Source organism: Aquila chrysaetos, chromosome 18 (assembly GCF_900496995.4).
Source record: "Aquila chrysaetos chrysaetos chromosome 18, bAquChr1.4, whole genome shotgun sequence".
In the NCBI taxonomy this organism is placed as follows: Eukaryota; Metazoa; Chordata; class Aves; order Accipitriformes; family Accipitridae; genus Aquila; species Aquila chrysaetos.
Genome location: NC_044021.1, coordinates 20,518,252 through 20,537,119, shown reverse-complemented (window position 1 = coordinate 20,537,119; position 18,868 = coordinate 20,518,252). Strand labels below are relative to the sequence as shown.

General features: G+C 40.4%; 1 protein-coding gene across 4 annotated transcripts in view; it reads left to right on the top strand.

Moving 5' to 3' along the window:
• The window catches only part of JARID2 (jumonji and AT-rich interaction domain containing 2), a 224,868-nt gene that overhangs the window by 172,482 nt on the left and 33,518 nt on the right, over positions 1-18,868 (top strand). For all 4 annotated transcript variants that reach the window (XM_030041831.2, XM_030041833.2, XM_030041832.1 and 1 more), the window contains 2 exons: positions 234-410; positions 10,988-11,217. In XM_030041831.2, coding sequence (XP_029897691.1) covers positions 234-410; positions 10,988-11,217 — 407 coding nt within the window. The remainder of the gene's footprint in view (positions 1-233; positions 411-10,987; positions 11,218-18,868) is intronic.

Here is an 18,868-nt window from a genome sequence, read left to right as displayed (position 1 = left end):
GAATAGAATGTGCTTGGGGTGGGGCGAACACTGCTTTTCAAGCACATACATATCCTGTTGGTAAAAGCTAATAAATAAAAAACCTCCAGTTAGTCATGCACTAGTGTGACCTTCCATCTCTGAGTCCCCCTCTTCCCTTGCTACGCATAACACTAAAGTAGGTTATGATCAATATGGCTAGTGCAGTAAGTGAATGTAATGATGCTAATGAGCCATTTTTTTATAATGATCAGGTTCTCCAGCCCTGCCCAGCAACATGGTATATTTTGGAAGCTCTCAGGATGATGAGGAAGAAGAAGAGGAGGAGGAAGAGACAGAGGACACAAAAACAGCCACAAACAATGCTTCATCATCATGCCAGTCAACCCCCAGGAAAGGAAAAACGCATAAACACGTACCAAATGGGCAAGGTAGGTCCTAAATAGTGCTGTTCTCCTGCACTGCCTGGTAAAGAAATTGTATGAGCTGAATGTGCTTAATCCTTGTCCATCCTTCTGCATCTGAGTGAAAAAGGATACAGGCCATAATGGGAATATGGAGTGAGATGTAGTGTTAGCATCTTCTGCTTTAACCTGTTATTCCTGACAATCTGAACTCCATCTGAGGCAGGAGTTATACAGACACACATATGTATGTATAGACACATGTAGTCAGTCTCTCTCTGGCTTTTTTGAGACTGATGTTTAATCTAGAATGATTTTATTTTATCAGAGTTAAATATAAGCATTCATAAATGTTATCAAAATGTGTGACGGGGTAACACTTAATTTCTCACATGCAATATTGATACCACAATTGCAGTAGGTTAAGATACTGCATTCATGTTGGTGATTGAAAGATTTTATCTAAGAAGCTTTTTCAAGTCATTTATTTCTTTGCAAATTAACAAAAGCTGCATTCATTACATAGTATTTCTGTCACGATGTTCTTGTGCCATATCTTGATAAATGGATCCATGTATGTTGCAATATCACCTAGTGTAAAATGGAAGACCTAAAAGCCATGCTGAAAATTTTCTGAGCCCGCTATAATGCTCCATTGCCAAAGTCCTGTGTGACGTGGTTCTCTCTCCAGCAAGAGCTCTTGTATCATAACAACTCTGTGCCCTCTCTGCCTGACATAATTTCAAAATGGAGCCTGTGCTTTCTGTTCCCTTCCTCAGTATTAGATTACCATGAAAATCTTTCCTTCTGGTGACTGCCCATTCAGCTCTTCTCCTCTTAGAAAGAGGACTGAGAGGAAGGTCTCTTTACAGTGCAGTTTTTGAGAGATGGTTGTGACCTGCACCTGCTTTTTTTGTTCTTTCATGCCACACTGAAGAGATTAGTAGATCCCAGTTACTTCACTGTGCTGGTCCTCATCTCTGCTTTTCAAAAGGGAGTGTTCTGTAAAGGACACCCTTTGTGACGTATACCAAAATTATTTTCCATGACTACGTCTGAATCTGTTTTTTATTGCACGCCGAAGGCTCAAAAACTCTCTTTTTGTGAACGATTTGTGGAGAAGTACAAGGGGACGTTATGCCTAATAGCATTTCAGCTGTCAGCTGTGAGCAGGAGCTTTAATGCTGTAAAAGCCATGGATCAAAACTTGGCACTTTGGATTGATTTCTAAATAAACGCCCCAAAATAACAGGCACAAAACTTTACATACAGAAAATGTGATTGCATGTAACAGAACTGCTGCCTTAGTCTTAAATGTGAAATATCATTACAAAAGGAGCCGATCATGTTCCTTGAGAATGTCCCAGATGGCAGCCACTTTGAAATTAGCTCAAAACCAGAGACACCTGAAATCTTAATTGGGGGTAAGTAAAGGCAAACTTAATGAGCCATCTAATGGCTTCATAATCTTTATCAATATAGATCAGAGTGAGCATAAATGAAGCTGCTGCTTTAATAGATCTGCAAAAGACCTTTATAAAATACATAGGAGACAATGTGAGATGTTTTGACAAAAGTGATGAAACAGGAATTCCCAGAGAAGGCAGCTGCTGCTTCTTCGTCATTGTAATTTCTTTTTTTTTTTCTTCCCTTTTTTTTTTTTTTTTTAATTAAAATTTCCTTACCCAGGGGTATTCCCATTTTTCAGTGTCTGTTATTTTGGTTGACAGCCAATAGTATTTTTGTTTTCTGTGAATAAAGTAGGTTCTGGTTCATGTGTGTCTGTTTTAAATGAGACCACACACAAAGGCAGACCAGGGACGGGTGCAGCAAATGAACTAAATGTAGCGTGAGAGTCTATTTTTAATGAATTAAAGTCTTTTGTTTTTAATATACAATGTGTAGTCAAGCACTTTGGACCTGAAAATGCTAAGTATTTGCTATGACATACAACAAGAAAGGTTCAGAGCTTGATTAATGTCATTAGACAGTGTCAAATGATTGCTTTCTACTAAATGGGGGCCAGAACAACTTTCCTGGGAGAAGTCATTTGTCAATATCCTCTTCTGGTGCCAATATGGGGTGTTATTAGGGTTGCACACCAAACTATTTGTTATAACCTAGCCTGTTGAGCCACCTTTTGGACAGCTAACTCTATCAAAAATGCCTAAGTATGAATAAGAAGCACATGTAACACGTGGCATAGCTTGCTGCACGAATTGAAGTAATTAGCTCAACTGACTTGTTGCCTTCCAACCTTACTGCTTACATAGATGTATTTAAAGCATCAGATTGTTACCTGTGCCTTTTCATCCTCCGTTTTTAGTACTTCCGATGTGCTGCACACATATCCAACTGTTAAAGAGCAAAGTAAAATTGTTGACAGGAGAAGTGTTTGTCCCCCACATTCATGGGAGTGTGGAAAAGGGATATGTAGCAATGTGCAAGTCTTTGTGCAATATCTTAGTGCAAGCAGTGATAGTCTTGTGGTTAAACTGTTTTCTAAGATACTGCTGTGGTTGCTGCAAGGGAAAATGGTAGAGCTGTGCTCTTAAAAATTCATTTCATGTCATTGCCAAAATTCAGCTGATTAGAGCGGATCTGACATATGTTAAGAGAAGTTAGCAGTAGATAAAGGCTTGGATGTCATTGGTGGTACTTTGTGCCTTGGTTAGAAACTAGTATTAGTTCTGGGTAGGTATCTCATGTCATGTGGGATGTTATGCATGTAACTCTTCCCATTACTGTCATCTTCAGTGTGCTTAAACTTAAAATGAACAATTCTCACTAAGAGAAGATTCTGTCTAAAGACTTTCAGGTTTTGTTTGCAAGAGAACGGTTCTCTTGTAGAGTAAAACGTGTGAGTGGTTCTTACTTGCTTATGGATTATGGTATGATCTCACAGTACATGTCATAGATTAGTTCAGGTCAGAGAAGACCCCCTGTTCTGCAAAATACCATTGTTAACATTTCTGACAAATTCAGCAATAAAATTGGCAGAGGTTTGTGCTTTTAATTATATATGCTTTGAGGAAGGGGAGATTTTTAGAAGCTTTCTAAAACTTGATGTGGAATTTTGGTCCTAATCAGAATGATTTCAATTGAGTTAGGATTTATAGCGGGGTTAAAACAGTGAAAGGCCAGAAACTCGTCAACTGAATCACTTGGTCCCCATATAGCTACTGACTTCAAAGGATATTTTCCCAGCTGAGAATCCATATGAACATTTACTTGGAATAGAGAAATCCCTCTTGCTGTTTCAGTCAATGATTTCATCTTTTTAAAGCATGTAGTTGCCTTTTAACTTCAGACCTTCCAAGTAAGTTTGTGGTGAATTTCAAAATTAACATGTGGAAAATTAGGGGTGCTGTGGTGCTGTGTATCGCAGCAGATAGAGCAGAGGTTCGGATGACTGTGTTGTAATTGCAGCCCTGTTACCGACCCTTTTGAGTGTGGGTGTAGGAGCCCCCTAATTCTCGGTGTCTAGATCCAGAACACCCAGTCATGAGACGCCTGTGTGCTGCTCAGATGGATATGCTTATTTTCCAGCTTGATTTTTGTACGCATCTCAAATGACCATCAGTCTATATGAGACTATTACACGGCTTTGAATGCAAGGAATTTGGTGGAAGAAGCAGGCAGGAGCATTGGCTTAAACAATGTGTTTTTTCTTCAGTGTAGCTGCCAGGTGTGGGGAGAAGCTTCTCAACCACAGCCTGGATGACAGGGCATCTTGCCAACACGGAGGAGGAGATGGAGAGACATTGATCTATTAGAAAATTGACCTTATGCAAAGGGAGGAGGGCGTCAGTCATCAGCTGCTGCGGGCTGACGTGCAGGGAAAGCAGGTTCTCCGCAAGTGAGCTGTACTCCGCTTCCCTGGGGGACAGGGAGGTACCGAGTCTAAATTACATCTCCCTGCTGCTCGGAGGAAATTCCAAGTTGTAGGTAAAAGGGTAGGCTTAGGTCTCTGTTTCTTTAAAACTAATTCTTTGAATTCCTCACAACTAAATAAATCCTACTTTGATTTCATTCTATGGCACAATGGAAGGTTTTCTCTGCAGGCTCCTGAAGGAAAATGTTTGCAGGTGCCAAGTGTTTTGTTAGGCAGGCTGGGATCGGGAGCTGGAAGATGCAGTTAGGGAGTTGTTGGGTTATCGGTCCCATCACAAGAGCAAAAGGGGATAGGCGTTACTCTATTTGAAAGGGCTTGTGGACTGGAAAAGGGCCTCAGGAGGAGCAGTGTACACAGATACAGTCGCGTAGACAACTTTAAAATTGCACGCAAGAGGCTACAGTTCCTCTAATAATGGTGGGCTAATTTCCTCAAGAAGGATGATTGCAGGATTAGGTATTTCTCACACCAGCACAGCAGTTCAAAGGTGGAGAGAAGTATACATCTGGGCCAGCATACCTGGGAATGCTGTGTTTGTCTTCAGACACCTGAGATGGACAATTAAGTTCTAATTTACATTTAGGAAAACGGAGTTGGCCATTGTTATTTGTAACCAGACTTCTTCATGAAGGAGAGTCTTGTTTCCTTAGCTGGAGCAAACCAGCTCCAGTGTGTCAGAAAACATGCTGGTCCATGCTGTGTTTTGTTAACACGGTTGGATAAAAACTGCTCTGCATGCCTTTGGCCTGAAATGAGCAGGAGAGAAAATTGTATAGATGCCTTTTTTCCTTGGGGCTCAAATTTCAAAACAGATCTGGCAGTAGTGCGTAGTAAGCAGGCATCACTAGAAATACTATACTCTGCTTTAGTGCCGTCTTCCTTGCTTACCAGAAATACAGAAGAATGTTTCGCTTCTCAATTTGCAATGGATAATTTAGCAGAGTAATTTCCTTACATGTGTAGTAACAAAGACGATGCAGGAAAAGATCGTAGATAGCTTTTTTTTCTTATTTCAGGATACAGTTCAATGCAGTGTTTGTATATCTTGGGCTTAAATTGCGTATCTTTCACATACATTATTGTTTGAATGTATTGTGAGAAAATTCTAATTTGTGGCTGCAATTCTTTATTTAGTTTTGTTTTTAACTAAATTTGATATTTGTGGGTGGGTACATAAGACAGAGTCTTAGGCTCATGCATCTTTTTTTAGTGAAATTAATCCTGAAGAGGTAAACATTTAGAAGAAAAATACTTTTTGCATCCAGCTAAAATGCAGAATGAGAAAATTTCAGGCAGAGTGCTACAATAGTTAATGGGTAGGCAATTATTTTGATGATTTACAGCCTTTTGTTGAAATACCATGGAACCAGTAATTGTTGCAATAAACATTTTTGCACATTTAATTTTTCTGCAAAAATATGTAACATGAAAATTACCCGTTTTGCAGTAATTTGCATATTTAAATATGCAAATCAGGCACAACACATTTGGGGATTTGCGGATTTTCAGTAGCTAGATGTATGACCTGTGGAGGAGAATAGGGGAGCTGGAAGTTGCTCAAAAAAATTGAATTGTTATCCTGGTGAGAGACTCGTGATAACAGATAGGCACTTCTTGTATGGACTTGCTGCTTAGCGAGTGACCCTTTTGATGTTGTTTGTGTCGTAGTGGTTAGGTGAGAGTAATGAATTTGTGCTAAGACGAGACACTTGGTATTGAATTTTTGCAAACGGTGGCGTGGTGTCTCATACCAATAATGCTCCTCTCAGTGGCCCAATATATTCTTGCGCACGTAGAGGTTTGAGCTGTGTTATTGATAGTGTCAAAAAGAAATTCAGTGTTATCTACCACGGTTCTCCTGTTTGACTTCTGTTAGCATGCAGCTATGGAAATTTTGCTGCAGGGTTGTCCACTGACAAACTGCATAGTGTTGGGTTAGGGCTGGAGAAGCGCGGAAACAGTGGTACCCCGCGTTTTCATATGATGTTGTGGTGTCCTTTTCTCCTGAAGTACACCTTTGCTACTGACCCTGAGTAGGTAGATCGTGTTGGGGGGCTCCAGAAGAGCTTCTATCTCTGGAAATGGTTTAGAGAAGTCTGAACATACCCAATGCTTAAGGAAAACAATCGGCAGTATTAAAATACTCTGTTTTATGGAAGTAGATCATTGTTTTAGTTCCTCTGGGAGGGGAAAAGAATTATTGCCTGGGTCCTTTAAGGCAGTTTGAGAGCCACATAAATGTTTTCACAGTGACTTAAAACTGAATTAAAGCCAGAGCAAGAATGTTTTTGTACAGTAACGGATACTTAATGCCAGAAAGTTGATTAATATTACATCTCTTCCCAAAGATGATCTATGTAACAACATGAGGTTTGCATTGGAATAGCTGGCTCGGGTTCACAACATTGGCAAGGCTTCCTTTTCTCCTTCTAAAAACAAAACTTCTCCCTTTCACTCGTATCTTCCCTCTTTGTTTTGGATAGTTTTATGAATGTGCAATCACTTGCTTTACGCAGCACAAGCTCTGCAACATGCAGCATATATGTACATGTATGGTCCACGCCTTCATCTTCCAGACACTGGCATAAAGCAAAAGGGTTCATACATCAGTACTCTGCTGTCCCTGCAACGGACTCCCCTGTTATCTCAAGTATAAAGCATATCTGGTGCAAGAGTAATCTCCGGGAGGGCTTGGGAGAGAAAGCTTTGCCCATGGAGTCAGCAGTTGGCTGAACCCAGTCTAGTAATTCTGCTGCTTACACAGTGAAAGCCTGATTATTGTACATATTATAAATTGGCTTCTGAATGGCTGGCTGGATGTATCCTATAAAATATTTGCGTGCAAATTAATTTGTAGGAATACTTCAGAAAATTGCTGAAAACACAATAAATGTTTATCGCTCACTGCAGTGTCAATTTCTGTAGTAAATGCTTAGTTAATCTGTAGCAATTGAGCACATCTGTGGCTGTACTTGATCAAAAAGTTTTTTAGCCATTGTTATAGCTGCACCTAGTACACGCGTAATTTGCACGGTTTGCATTGGTTTGCGTAGGGATTCTTTATCACAGTTTCAAATGAGATACCCCAAAGTCTCTGTGTGGGATCCTGGGTGAATATTGGTGCCCGGGGTCCAGTGTACCCAGTGCAGAGAGTACTGTGGTGAATCTGTGGGGATCATGCCTGCCATAAGGTTTTACTCTGCTGCCATAAAGTATACCAGTGGTTTAAAAACCCCCAGTGCTTGCAAGTTTTGAATGTAGTGGTTCAGTTTCTTTGCATTTGATCATCACTGCTAACCAAAAGACCCACAAGTATTTCACTCTGGGACTCTTATTGTTTCAGCTTAATAATAATTGCTTTGGAGGACATGGCATTTTGAGAATGAGCATTCAGATAGATATGGATAAAAGGATATCCCTTTATTCTATTTGAAGTGTCTGAACACTAATAATTTACTTGCACTTTCAATTATTTGTTAGTAGTGCTCTTACCTTTAACTAAAAGCTGTTCTGGAAATACAGAGCTGGTTTAGGTAGCATGAAATAATCATAATTCAGACTACAAAAGATTTCTGCTTTAATAATGTGAGTTTCACCACTTGGGCTTTTTTTTTCTGTCTTTCTGTTTCTTAATGAACTTATTGCTTCAAGGATGAAACCTTTATTGACTACTCTTTCATGAGTCAAAAAAATAACTGGGAGCAGAACATTGGCTACTGCGTGTGTCAGTTATTGCTAGGATGGGAGACTCTAGCTGGGACATACCTGTACCTGGGCTTAGTAAAGCATAAGGTACACCTTTTCTGCTTTTCTGAATGCCTCAGAAATATTGAAGATCTGGCAGACATGAAGGAGAATGCAATTTGCTCCATAAGAAGACACAAAAGAATTAGTAATTATTTTATTGTTAAATTAGATTTGGTCTCAGTAATATTTAATGTAGAGTTTTGGGGGGTTTTGTTGTTTTCTCTCCTTTGAGAAGTGGCGGTTTCTGTCTTACTATCAGTTACTCTTCAACAATGAGATTTCTTGGGGGGCTTTTTGGTCTTCCCTGGTGATTTCATCTTTTCACTGAACTGTCTTACTAGCTATTAGGGCCAGAGTTCAATCCTGTATTGTACTAAATAACTTATTTATTGTCTAAATAACTTTCACGTATTTACTCAGATGGGAGCGAAATCATAGTCCAGGGGATTTTTTTTTTTTTTTTTTCCCCCTTAAATGCTTGGCTTGTGATACTTTTTTGTAATTAGTCAAGTTAACGTTTTGATACTTGTTTACATGATACGTTTTTGAATTCTGCAGAACTTATTATTGCGGAAAGGTTTTTATACCTATCTAGCTGGATATAACAATATTCTAGGTGTTGGAAGAAGCAAACACTGATTTTTATAGAAACTGATACCATCTACTGTTTAACTAGAGACAGCTTGACTAGGACTGTTTTGCATCTACGTGTCTCCCTTTTTATTGTGTTTTCAGGCTTTAAGATTTTTAAGCTTCTCCTGTGAGACTGAACATTTTTTCTCTCCCATTTCTCTCTTCCCCCTTTCAAGAATCTTACAAATTAAGACAAAAGATAATTACTCAGAGGGTAAAACTGGCAGGGTTCCCACGACACTTAAAATTAATGAGCTGTTGCATATAAAATATACCTTGTCTCATGTTCGCCTTTTTTATTATTATTATTTATTTTTGAACCATAAAAGTGCACAATTTGACTTTTCGGCTGTGTTTTCTGTTTTAGTAATTTTCAGTTTATAAAGTGGCAACTGAATACAGAAAACTAATCTCTCTGACTTAACGTTTCCGTATGAGCAGATCAGTATATACAGTTTGTTCCCTCCAAAGGAAAATATCACTCGCAGTGATGAAATACATATTAACGAAGCTGCCATCGGTTGTTTGTGCTGTGTCTTCTTAAAAGTAAATAGTTGCGCTTCCTGCGTCTGTAGCGCGTTCCATCTGATGGGAGAACTCCTTACAAAGGAGGATAAATGTATTGTCGTGAACTCCCTGAGAGGGGTTGGCAATTATTATCAGTTCCATCACTGGAAATGAGACATGGAGGTTACGCGACTTTCACTGAAATCACTGAGAAATCCTTGGCTGGCTGGGGCAGCGCCAGTTGCTCCTGAGCTCAGGAGTGATGGAGCCATGGGGGAATTTGCGATGACTTCGGTGCCAATGGCTTTTCTCTCATTCTTACTCAATTTATGCAAGAGGGAAGGAAGAGAGGAGGATGAGTAATTGCAATTTTTTATTTTTTACATAATCTGCTTCAACAGTTATGACTGACTGAATATGATAAGTGATCTGAATAACAAATTTGTCAATAGCCTGCTGGAGTTTTGGCTTTTGGAGGTGCAGCAGGAAGGTAGATAGATGGTTGGAAAGGGTTGGAGGTAGGCGTCTGCTCAAAAGCAGCTTAGATGCCCCTCTTCTGTCCAGCAGGATTGTTGGTTGTTTATTACAACTACTATTACTGCTGCCACTACTGCAATACCACAGGACGTCTGTAGACAGCTAAGCTTCACAATTTAGATAAAAAGATATGTATTGTAGGTATATCGTGTTTAGTGACAAAAGAAGGCTTTCATTTCACAAGAAAACAATAACTTAATTCATTTAGCTAATGTTCCCAAACAGATGGTGTGTGTTGTGTGTAATAAATATAATTTTTAGATGCTTGTGCTATTAAGTATTTATGAATTTTCATATTTACATCCTTTCCTAAACCATGGCAAAAAGGCAGAGGTAAAAACCAAGAGTAGATGAGTAGAGAAGACAGGAGGGCCTTGCCATTGTGGGTGTTGGATCACAAGCCTCATGAACCTCTGTCAAGTGCTTCACTGAAGAGGGGGCAGCACTGACATAAATCACCACACTTTTGATTAACAAACAAACAGAAATGTGACTTTTTTTTTTTAACCTCAGCTTTTCATGTTCCTTGACAACAAAAGAGCAGTGACTGTTCTTAAATAAACTCCGCAGAGGGACAGGAGCAAAACTTGTTGAGATACTTGTATACGTTTGCATGATATTTATCACATCACCACAAAAAATATGGTTTCTGTTCTGTGCTTTCTTATCCCTTCACTTCAGCAGAATGCTAGGGTGCTCAGCTTAGGTCCCAGCATTACTTTCTATGACATGTTGCAAAACAGTTTTAGTATTTTCCTTTCTTTGCTGAAGTACCTTTTTCAATTTGCAGCTTGTCTGCTACAGGCAAACTGCTGTTAGTTTGGTTCAGAAGTTTGGATATCGATGAAAACAAAACATGCTTTTTCATGGAACATTTCCTTTCTTTTATGTTAATGTAAAAATAAATCCTTTTTCTGTTTAGGTTATGTTTAGAATTCCCTTGCTGCAACAGCAAAAAGTTAATTAAAACTGTCATAAATAAAAATCAAACTGATAAGTCTAAATTTAGGTCAATCAAAACAGTAATATACCTTGTATGTTTTAATTTGGATATTGAAGATAATGTGTGTTAACAAGCAAAGGAAATACGTTAGTAAATCTGTTCATATAAAGAAATATGCAAAATAGTGCTTCTATTTTGGTATTGATTTTACTTTAGTTATAAGAAGACACTCACTAAATATCCAATGCTGACAGCAGAGAAAGTTGGGTTGTTTTGAATGAAGAGTTTGGTTGGGTTTTGCCTTTTTTTTTTCCTTAATAGTCTGATTTTCTCTCTTCTCAGTTTTCAATGGGTCCAGCAAATCATCGAAGGAGAAAGAACCTGCTCAGAAACACAAAAGCAAAGAGGCCACACCAGGGAAGGAGAGGAACAGCGAACATAAGGCTGAGAGCCGAAAAGACCAGGCTGCTGCTAATCACCATCCTACTACAAACACTGGCTCCTCTACGAAAGGGCTCACTGCTAACAACCACCATACTCTTCATAGATCGGCTCAGGACTTAAGGAAACAGGTAATAAATTGTACTCTACTGTGGACACATGGGAAATGCAGACTTTTAAGGTGCTAGCTCCATTTTCCATTGCCTGGCATAGAGCAAACATGGTAATCCTTAAAAGCATGCTCTGGAGACAGCAGAGAGCTAGTTTTCAGTGAAAGAGAAAGAAAGAAGGAAAAAAGAAAAGTGGTACATACATGGGAAGTCAGTATGATAAAGCATGCTTTACAACCCTGTCTTTATATTATCCAGTGTATAAGTATGAGAGAGTAAAGTTCCCATCACTATTTATTAAACCCTTCTGACTGGCACTTTTGTTGTCCTCTCTGCTGTGACAAGGCTGGCAGCACGTGGAAAAATGAACTCCTTTTGTGTACGGCTGGTCTGCTCAGGTTATCTTAGAGGCTTACTGGCATTGTAGGGAAGCTGACATTACGCTCGGGTGTCTTGTATTGCATGTGGGCAGCACAAACCTTGGAGTCCGGGAAAAATGTTTTGCCTGATGCATAAAGGAGGTGCTCCAGGATATTTGCCTGCTTCACAGCGGGCGTACCAGCTAGGGAGAAATTCAGAGTTTCATGTTACCTGGTTGAAAACTAGCAAAAAAATTCAGCAAGAGGTTTGTCTCAGCCTGACTTGTATTTGGGTGTGGAAGTTTAACAGACCAATCTTACAGTGCTTGTGACTGGCATTTGGGCAGGATGCATCTCCATCTATTTTTGATGATTGGATCGAAGGGCTCCTAAAACAGCAACTGTCAAATATGTTTTTATAGAAGACTTTCAAAATGCCCAGTCATTGTCCTTATTCAGTCTGAGGCTGGGTTAGCAAGGTACCTGTGCTAGGGCAATGCACCATGGAAAGAAAGCTTGCTGCACTTATGCCTTACATTTTTTTGGTTTAGTGGTTAATTCTCAACAGACCAATTACAGACAGTCTTTATTTGCTGGCGTCTAAAGGTTTTTCTTCTAAGTAGGCTGGTCTGGGCTTCAGTGGAGCAGGAATTGCCATCTTGTAGGGCTGTCACGGCCTTAAATGGCACCTCTCAGTCATAGGCTTGGAAATGAAAAATGGCAAAAAGAAAAACAGACAGGGTGCTCTTGCCAAGGAAATCTTTCATACCCTGTGCTTCAGTGGTGTTCAGCTTCTCCTGAAATGCCTCCACTGGATTTGTACTACCTTCTAAATCAAATTTGAGATCCTGAAGGCTCTATCTACAGTATATTTCTCTTCACCTCTGTAAGACTTTCATTCTTTATTCCCCCATGGCAATTTTGCTTATCTAGTCATCAGCTTGAATGCCTACCTTTTGCATCCTTTCGGCTTTCTGTATTGTGACTACCAGCATCCTATCGTCCTTGCTGTGATGTGTTCTGCCGTGAGCTCTTCGTTGTTGAACAAGTTTCCCAAAACGTAAGGATGTACTTCATACTTAATTATTTTAGCTCACTGGAACACTAGCGTGAAATGCTTTAAAGTTGTATCATCAAAGTATGAATGGTTAAAATTCTTGTGAAAGTCAGCTGCCATCACTTGTGAAGGTAGTTCTGAGAAGGGAAAAGACAGATGTAGAAGAATTTTGTCCACGATCCAAGTGGGTTTTGCTTCATAGAGTATTAGATGTTTTCAATTGTGCTACACAGAATGGAGAGAAATTCTAAAGCGATGCAGTACAACCAACAGTCGTGCCACACAGACACCTCACAGAGTGTGGTCCTCAAGCTTCAGAAAATAAGAGGGCTGTAAGCTGAGATGATGATCTTTTTTTTTTTTTTTTTTTTTTTTTTTTTTTTTAAAGAAAACGTTAGGCAATTTTCTTCTGCAACCAAAGTAACATAAGTACTTACCAATTTTAATGAAAATGTGGCTGTAACTAATTAAAGGTGGATTATGCATTTTGTCTGACAGAAAGACTTAGCTTTGTGCAAAACCTTAGACTTACCAGTTATGTGACATTGCTAAATTTTCTGCCCTTGTCCTAAGTCTTTGTTGACTTTATCAGTATTTTCCAAAAGGAGAGTTGTTTTTCCAGGGTGCCAGTCACATGTTCCTCCTCCTTCCAGTATGTTTTTGCTCCTTGTTCATGTGCGTTTACATGTGTGTGTTTTTGTTTTGTTCAGTCTTACAGAAAATAAAGGCAGAATACTAGAAATTACCCAAGATTCTTCCCTCCCCCTCTTTCTTTCCTTCTTTCTTTCCTTTTCTGGTGTGCCCTTGCACTTGTCACATGTTCCCTCTCTCTCTTTTCTTCCTCCCTTGCTATCTTCCCAAATCCCCTAATTCAAAGGGGTTGTGGGCAAAGGAAATGTAGTTCAATGGGGCCCTCTCTTGGCCTAATATGGTAATTTAGCTCTGCAAATCTCATATCAACACAGAAGTATTTTTATGAATGAATTTGAGATCAGTTGCATAACTTGAATTTGTTTGGGACCAAAGCTGTTATTGGTATTGCTAATGTTGCTGTTATTACTGTGGTTGTTATCTAACAAGTTATTTGTTGGCTTTAGTGTGTGTGTGCGTATGTGTCTGGAGGCTGGATCCTAGGTGCTATGCAGAGGTGTGTATGTAGATCAGTTTAAATCCAACAAACAAATTGCTGCAAGACTATGTGCTGGTCCCATTTGCTTTTTAAAAGGCAACAAAATTTAAAAGCTGTTGTACTGTCTTTTACTGCAAGGCAAGTGTTCAGTAAAGTGGAGAGAAGAGTTGTCTGAAGACAAATACATGTCAGCAAAACCAGGAAGATAGCTGAAAAGCAAAGATAAGATTATTCATATCCCTAGTTTCACCTTTAGCTCAAGACTGAGTCATATAAGGCTAATGTCAATCACTTTGTTACTACAAGGTGACCTGCTTCGTGGATGAGGGAAAGGCTGTGGATGTTGTCTACCTAGACTTTAGTAAAGCCTTTGAAACTGTTTCCCACAGCATTCTCCTGGAGAAACTGGCTGCTCATGGTTTGGACAGGTGTACTCTTCGCTGGGTAATAAAACTGGCTGGATGGCCAAGCCCAAAGAGTGGCGGTGAATGGAGTTAAATCCAGCTGGTGACTGGTCACAAGTGGTGTTCCCCAGGACTCAGTATTGGGGCCAGTTCTGTTTAATATCTTTATCAATGATCTGGACGAGGGGATCGAGTGCACCCTCAGCAAGTTTGCAGAAGACACCAAGTTGGGCGGGAGGGTTGATCTGCTCGAGGGTAGGAAGGCTCTACAGAGGGATCTACACAGGCTGGATTGGTGGGCCAAGGCCAATTGCATGAGGTTCAACAAGGCCAAGTGCCGGGTCCTGCACAACAACCCCATATAACGCTACAGGCCTGGGGAAGAGGGGCTGGAAAGCTGCCTGGTGGAAAAGGACCTGGGGATGTTGGTCAACAGCCGGCTGAATATGAGCCAGCAGTGAGCCCAGGTGGCCAAGAAGGCCAACGGCATCCTGGCCTGTATCAGAAATAGTGAGGCCAGCAGGAGCAGGGAGGTGATCGTCCCCCTTTAATCAGCACTGGTGAGGCTGTGCCTTGAATCCTGTGTTCAGTTTTGGGCCCCTCACTACAAGACAGACGTTGAGGTGCTGGAGCGTGTCCAGAGAAGGGCAACGAAGCTGGTGAAGGGTCTAGAGAGCAAGTCTTATGAGGAGCGGCTGAGGGAACTGGGGTGGTTTAGCCTGGAAAAAAGGAGGCTGAGGGGAGACTTTATCGCTCTCTGCAACTACCTGAAAGGAGGTTGTAGTGAGGTGGGTGTCAGTCTCTTCTCCCAAGTAGCAAGCAATAGGACAAGAGGAAATGGCCTCAAGTTGTGGCAGGGCAGGTTTAGATTGGATATTACGAAAAATTTCTTCACTGAAAGGGTTGTCAAGCATTGGAACAGGCTGCCCAGGAAAGTGATTGAGTCACCATCCCTGGAGGTATTTAAAAGACGTGTAGATGGTGTGCTGAGGGACATGTTTTAATGGTGGACTTGGCAGTGCTAGATTAACGGTTGGACTTGATGATCTTAAAGGTCTTTTCCAACCTAATTGATTCTATGATTCTGTTTGAATTAAATTGACTTCTTTCTTACATGCTCAGTGTAAGCACTGCCGCGGGATGGAGCTGTGGCATAGACCCCTGTTTGGTGAACCTGCACACCTGGCAGTGTAGCTCATTTTTTAGGCTGACTGTGTATGTTTCATTTGGGGGGAGACATATCAACAGTAGAAAGGTAAGAAATGCCTACCACAATTTCTTGTTTCTTTTGGTTCCAGTTGTCTAATGGGTCCTCAGAGACAAGTGCAGACCAGGAACGTGTAGGTGATGACTGACCAGCCAGAATTTCACATTTGTCAGTGTGAAATCCTGAATCCAGCTGTTGCTTTGATGGTGGGCTATGACCACATTGTTTGTTCCACTTGTTTCCAGCTGGAAGACATTTGTTGCAGCCCATTCGCATGTGAAGCATGGTCTGTTCTGGTCTATATAGTACTGCTGTATCTTAAACATGACGCTATCCTCTCTGAAAACACTCAAGATACCTGTGGGCATTTGGGGAGGGCAGAGGGAGAAGCATTTGAAAACCATCATGTTGTGTCTGCTCTAGAAAGATGATGGTCCTGAGGAATTTTTCAGCAGTGTTTCTTTCTTGTGGGGTCTCCTTAGTTAGCAACCAGAAGGAAATAAGTGAGTTCCTTATGGTATTCTCAAAGCCAAGTGTTCTTTAATTTAGGACCTGTTCATCACAGGAATAACTTCACTAAGTTTGAATAAAAACTCAAACTAGTGTGCTTATAATCTAGGATTGGAGGTTAGATAGCCAAAGCTTATGTACCTGTTCATTCAAGATCTAAGCTTTTGTTTTGTGGAGGTATTCTAACAACTCTAAACAGTTGTGATAAGTTGCTGTTTTCTTAATGAATTCAGTTTTCCAGAGTTCTGTATCTTGGCAGTTTCAATTGTGGCCTAAAGGTGATGGTGCTGGTGGCATGTTTTCCTTTGACGAGAAGGAGCTGTGAGGATCTTGCCTTTCTCCATGAGCACTTTCTCCCTGACTCTGGTTTGTTCTCAGGCCCTGTGTGACCGCCCCCCCCCTTGCTGAAGGAGTGCCCTGGGTGGCCCTTCAGACTTCTGGTCACAACTTCTTCAGAAAAAATCATGGGAAGGCTGGAGTGACAAGATACCTCCATACATCCTGACTGCTCCCTCTGAGGTCTTGTCTTGACTGTACCTGACAGCACAGTAATGTAGGTATAGCCTCCTTGAAACCTTCTGGAAAACCTCCCGTAGAGGAGACTCCACAACATCCATTGACAGCTTCTTCCAGTGTTTTCATTTTCTACTAATGAACAAGTTTTTGTAGCTGTGCCTCAGATCATTATTGTAGACAAAGGGGTTTTTTTCTCCCACTTTTCCCAGTGAACATGGAAGGAGAATTTACTGTCTCTTTTCAGAGGAGCTCCTTATGCATCAGAAGACCATTACAGAGTTGTCCCATCATCTCTTTCAGACTAAGTAAGCCCAGCACCTGAGGACTTTGTGCTCTTTTAGACTTGTTCCACTGTCTAAATTTTTCTCACAGTGTGGGCCTGAGGCTGGGTCCAGCCCTTCCTAGGAAAGCCTGTGCTCCAATCCCTTGCTTTCGACATTCTTGATAATAGGTCTCAGACAATGATTTGCGCGCTCACTGTGGTCCTCAAATGTTACTCCTCCCCTACATGGATTTGATTTGTCCTTCCTAAAAATAGCACTTCCTCTTATTGTAGAAATGTTCTGAAATAAGTTCTTCAAGATTGCCTTTGATTTTGACCTTGTCTCCAGAGTCCTTACAGCCCCTTCCAGGTGTATGTCACTGACAAATTTTTGATAATTCAAGTTACTGATGGAACTACTTGGTAGAACCGAGGTCAAAACAAGTCCCTGCAGAAAGTCACCTGAAATGCCCTCCCAGGATGACAGTGTACTATGACAACGATAACTTCTCTTGAGGATGACTTTATTTAATCCCTTGTGAAGCCACTTTAGAGTAATTATGTCTAGGATGTGTCTCAGGAGCTTGTTTGATGGAGCATCACGTGGGACAGTGACTGGAGCCCTACTGAAGCAGAGGGGCTTCTTTACCTGCTCAGCCAGGTGTCCGTCAGAAGATGATTAAATTAGCTTGATGTGCTGTTTTGGCAAAACTATGGGTGGGGTTTTTTTGGTTTGTTTTTATTAATTTTTTGGTTTTAACATTATCTTATTTTTGTGTGTTTACAAATTAACTGTTTGATCTTTTGTTACAGAATGATTTTAGGGTTTGAAGTTAGGTAGACTCTGCCTACCCTCAACTTATTTCCAGGAGCCATGCCCTAAGTCATCTAGGTACATTTTAGCTTACTGGGGTTGCCTTCCTAGCTCTTTTGCTGAAATTGGTTATGTTATATATATCCGGTAAGTATTCAGTCAGAGGTACTTTTGGTGAAGGCTAATGCAAAAGAAGCACAAACAATTTAGCCAAATTGTTGCATTTGTTTTCCTTCCTTGTGTGGTGGTTGATCTCTGCTGTTCTTTGTTGTCTTTGTATTTTTAAAGTGTTTATAAATTTTTTTTGGTTTAATTTTATGTCTCTTGCTAACTGAAGTTTCTTTAACTCCTTGGCCTTTCTGATTTTACCTATGCATGCTTTTGCTATTCCCATATAGTTGCCCTTAGTCACATAATTGTATTTCCACTTTTTACTGTGATTCTTTTCTAATTTTCCAGTCATTAGAGAACTTTGTGAATAGGCATAACGGCCTGTGTTTTGTGCCCTTCCTCTGAGTGGGAATTGCTTTGGTTTGCTTTCTCCACTGTTGTCACATCTTAGAATTGAAAACTCATTTCATGATCACTGTCACCAAGATTACATTCCCCTTCCAGTTCTCAGTCAATTCTTCTCTATTAGTCTAGATGAAATCTGTAATCGATGTTCCTGGCTATTTATAAAGCCAGAGATGTTCAATGGTGGTTCTGACTGCTGCAGGCAAGAGGCAATGTCTCAGCAGCTCTCTACCCGTGCCTGCGGTATGAAAAAGTGCTGTAAAAGTCAAACGCAGGCCTCCATTTCAAATGCAGAGTACTGCCTGAATTTCAAGGGAAATGGGTAAATGTATTTCTGTTAGCAAGTGTTTGCTTTCCAGATGATATCTCATATGTCTTTGGAAAGCTCAAGGTAGAAACTCATGTCATCAGCTAACTGGATTTTCCTTAAGTGTTTCTACTTTGGAAGTACAGGAAGGACAAGAATATGGATGGGTTTTAAAAGGGCGTTACTCCTGCTCCAGCTTCTGGAGCACAGAGGAGAAAATGCACACAGTAAATGCATGTATACACATACTTGTGTGTGTATTCAGAATCCCCAGGTTCTAGTTTCTCTTCCACAAGTCACTTAATGCAAGACCCTACTATGATCTTTTCAGTCTCTATTTGATCCCTATTTTATAACATTTTATCCCTACTTTATAAGTGACTACAATTCTTGCATTTATTTGAGAGAAGCTGCCATGCTTACTAATTTGGCAAGGATTTCGAAATCCCACAGGGAAGTATTATAACTTTGCAGGAGTGGTGTTATTCACCTGAGCACTGACGAGGGGTGATTGTACTGTATGCTTTCACTCTGAGCAGTTTTATCAATGTTGCTGATTTTTGGATGTGTTTTTCTGCACTCACAGTAGTT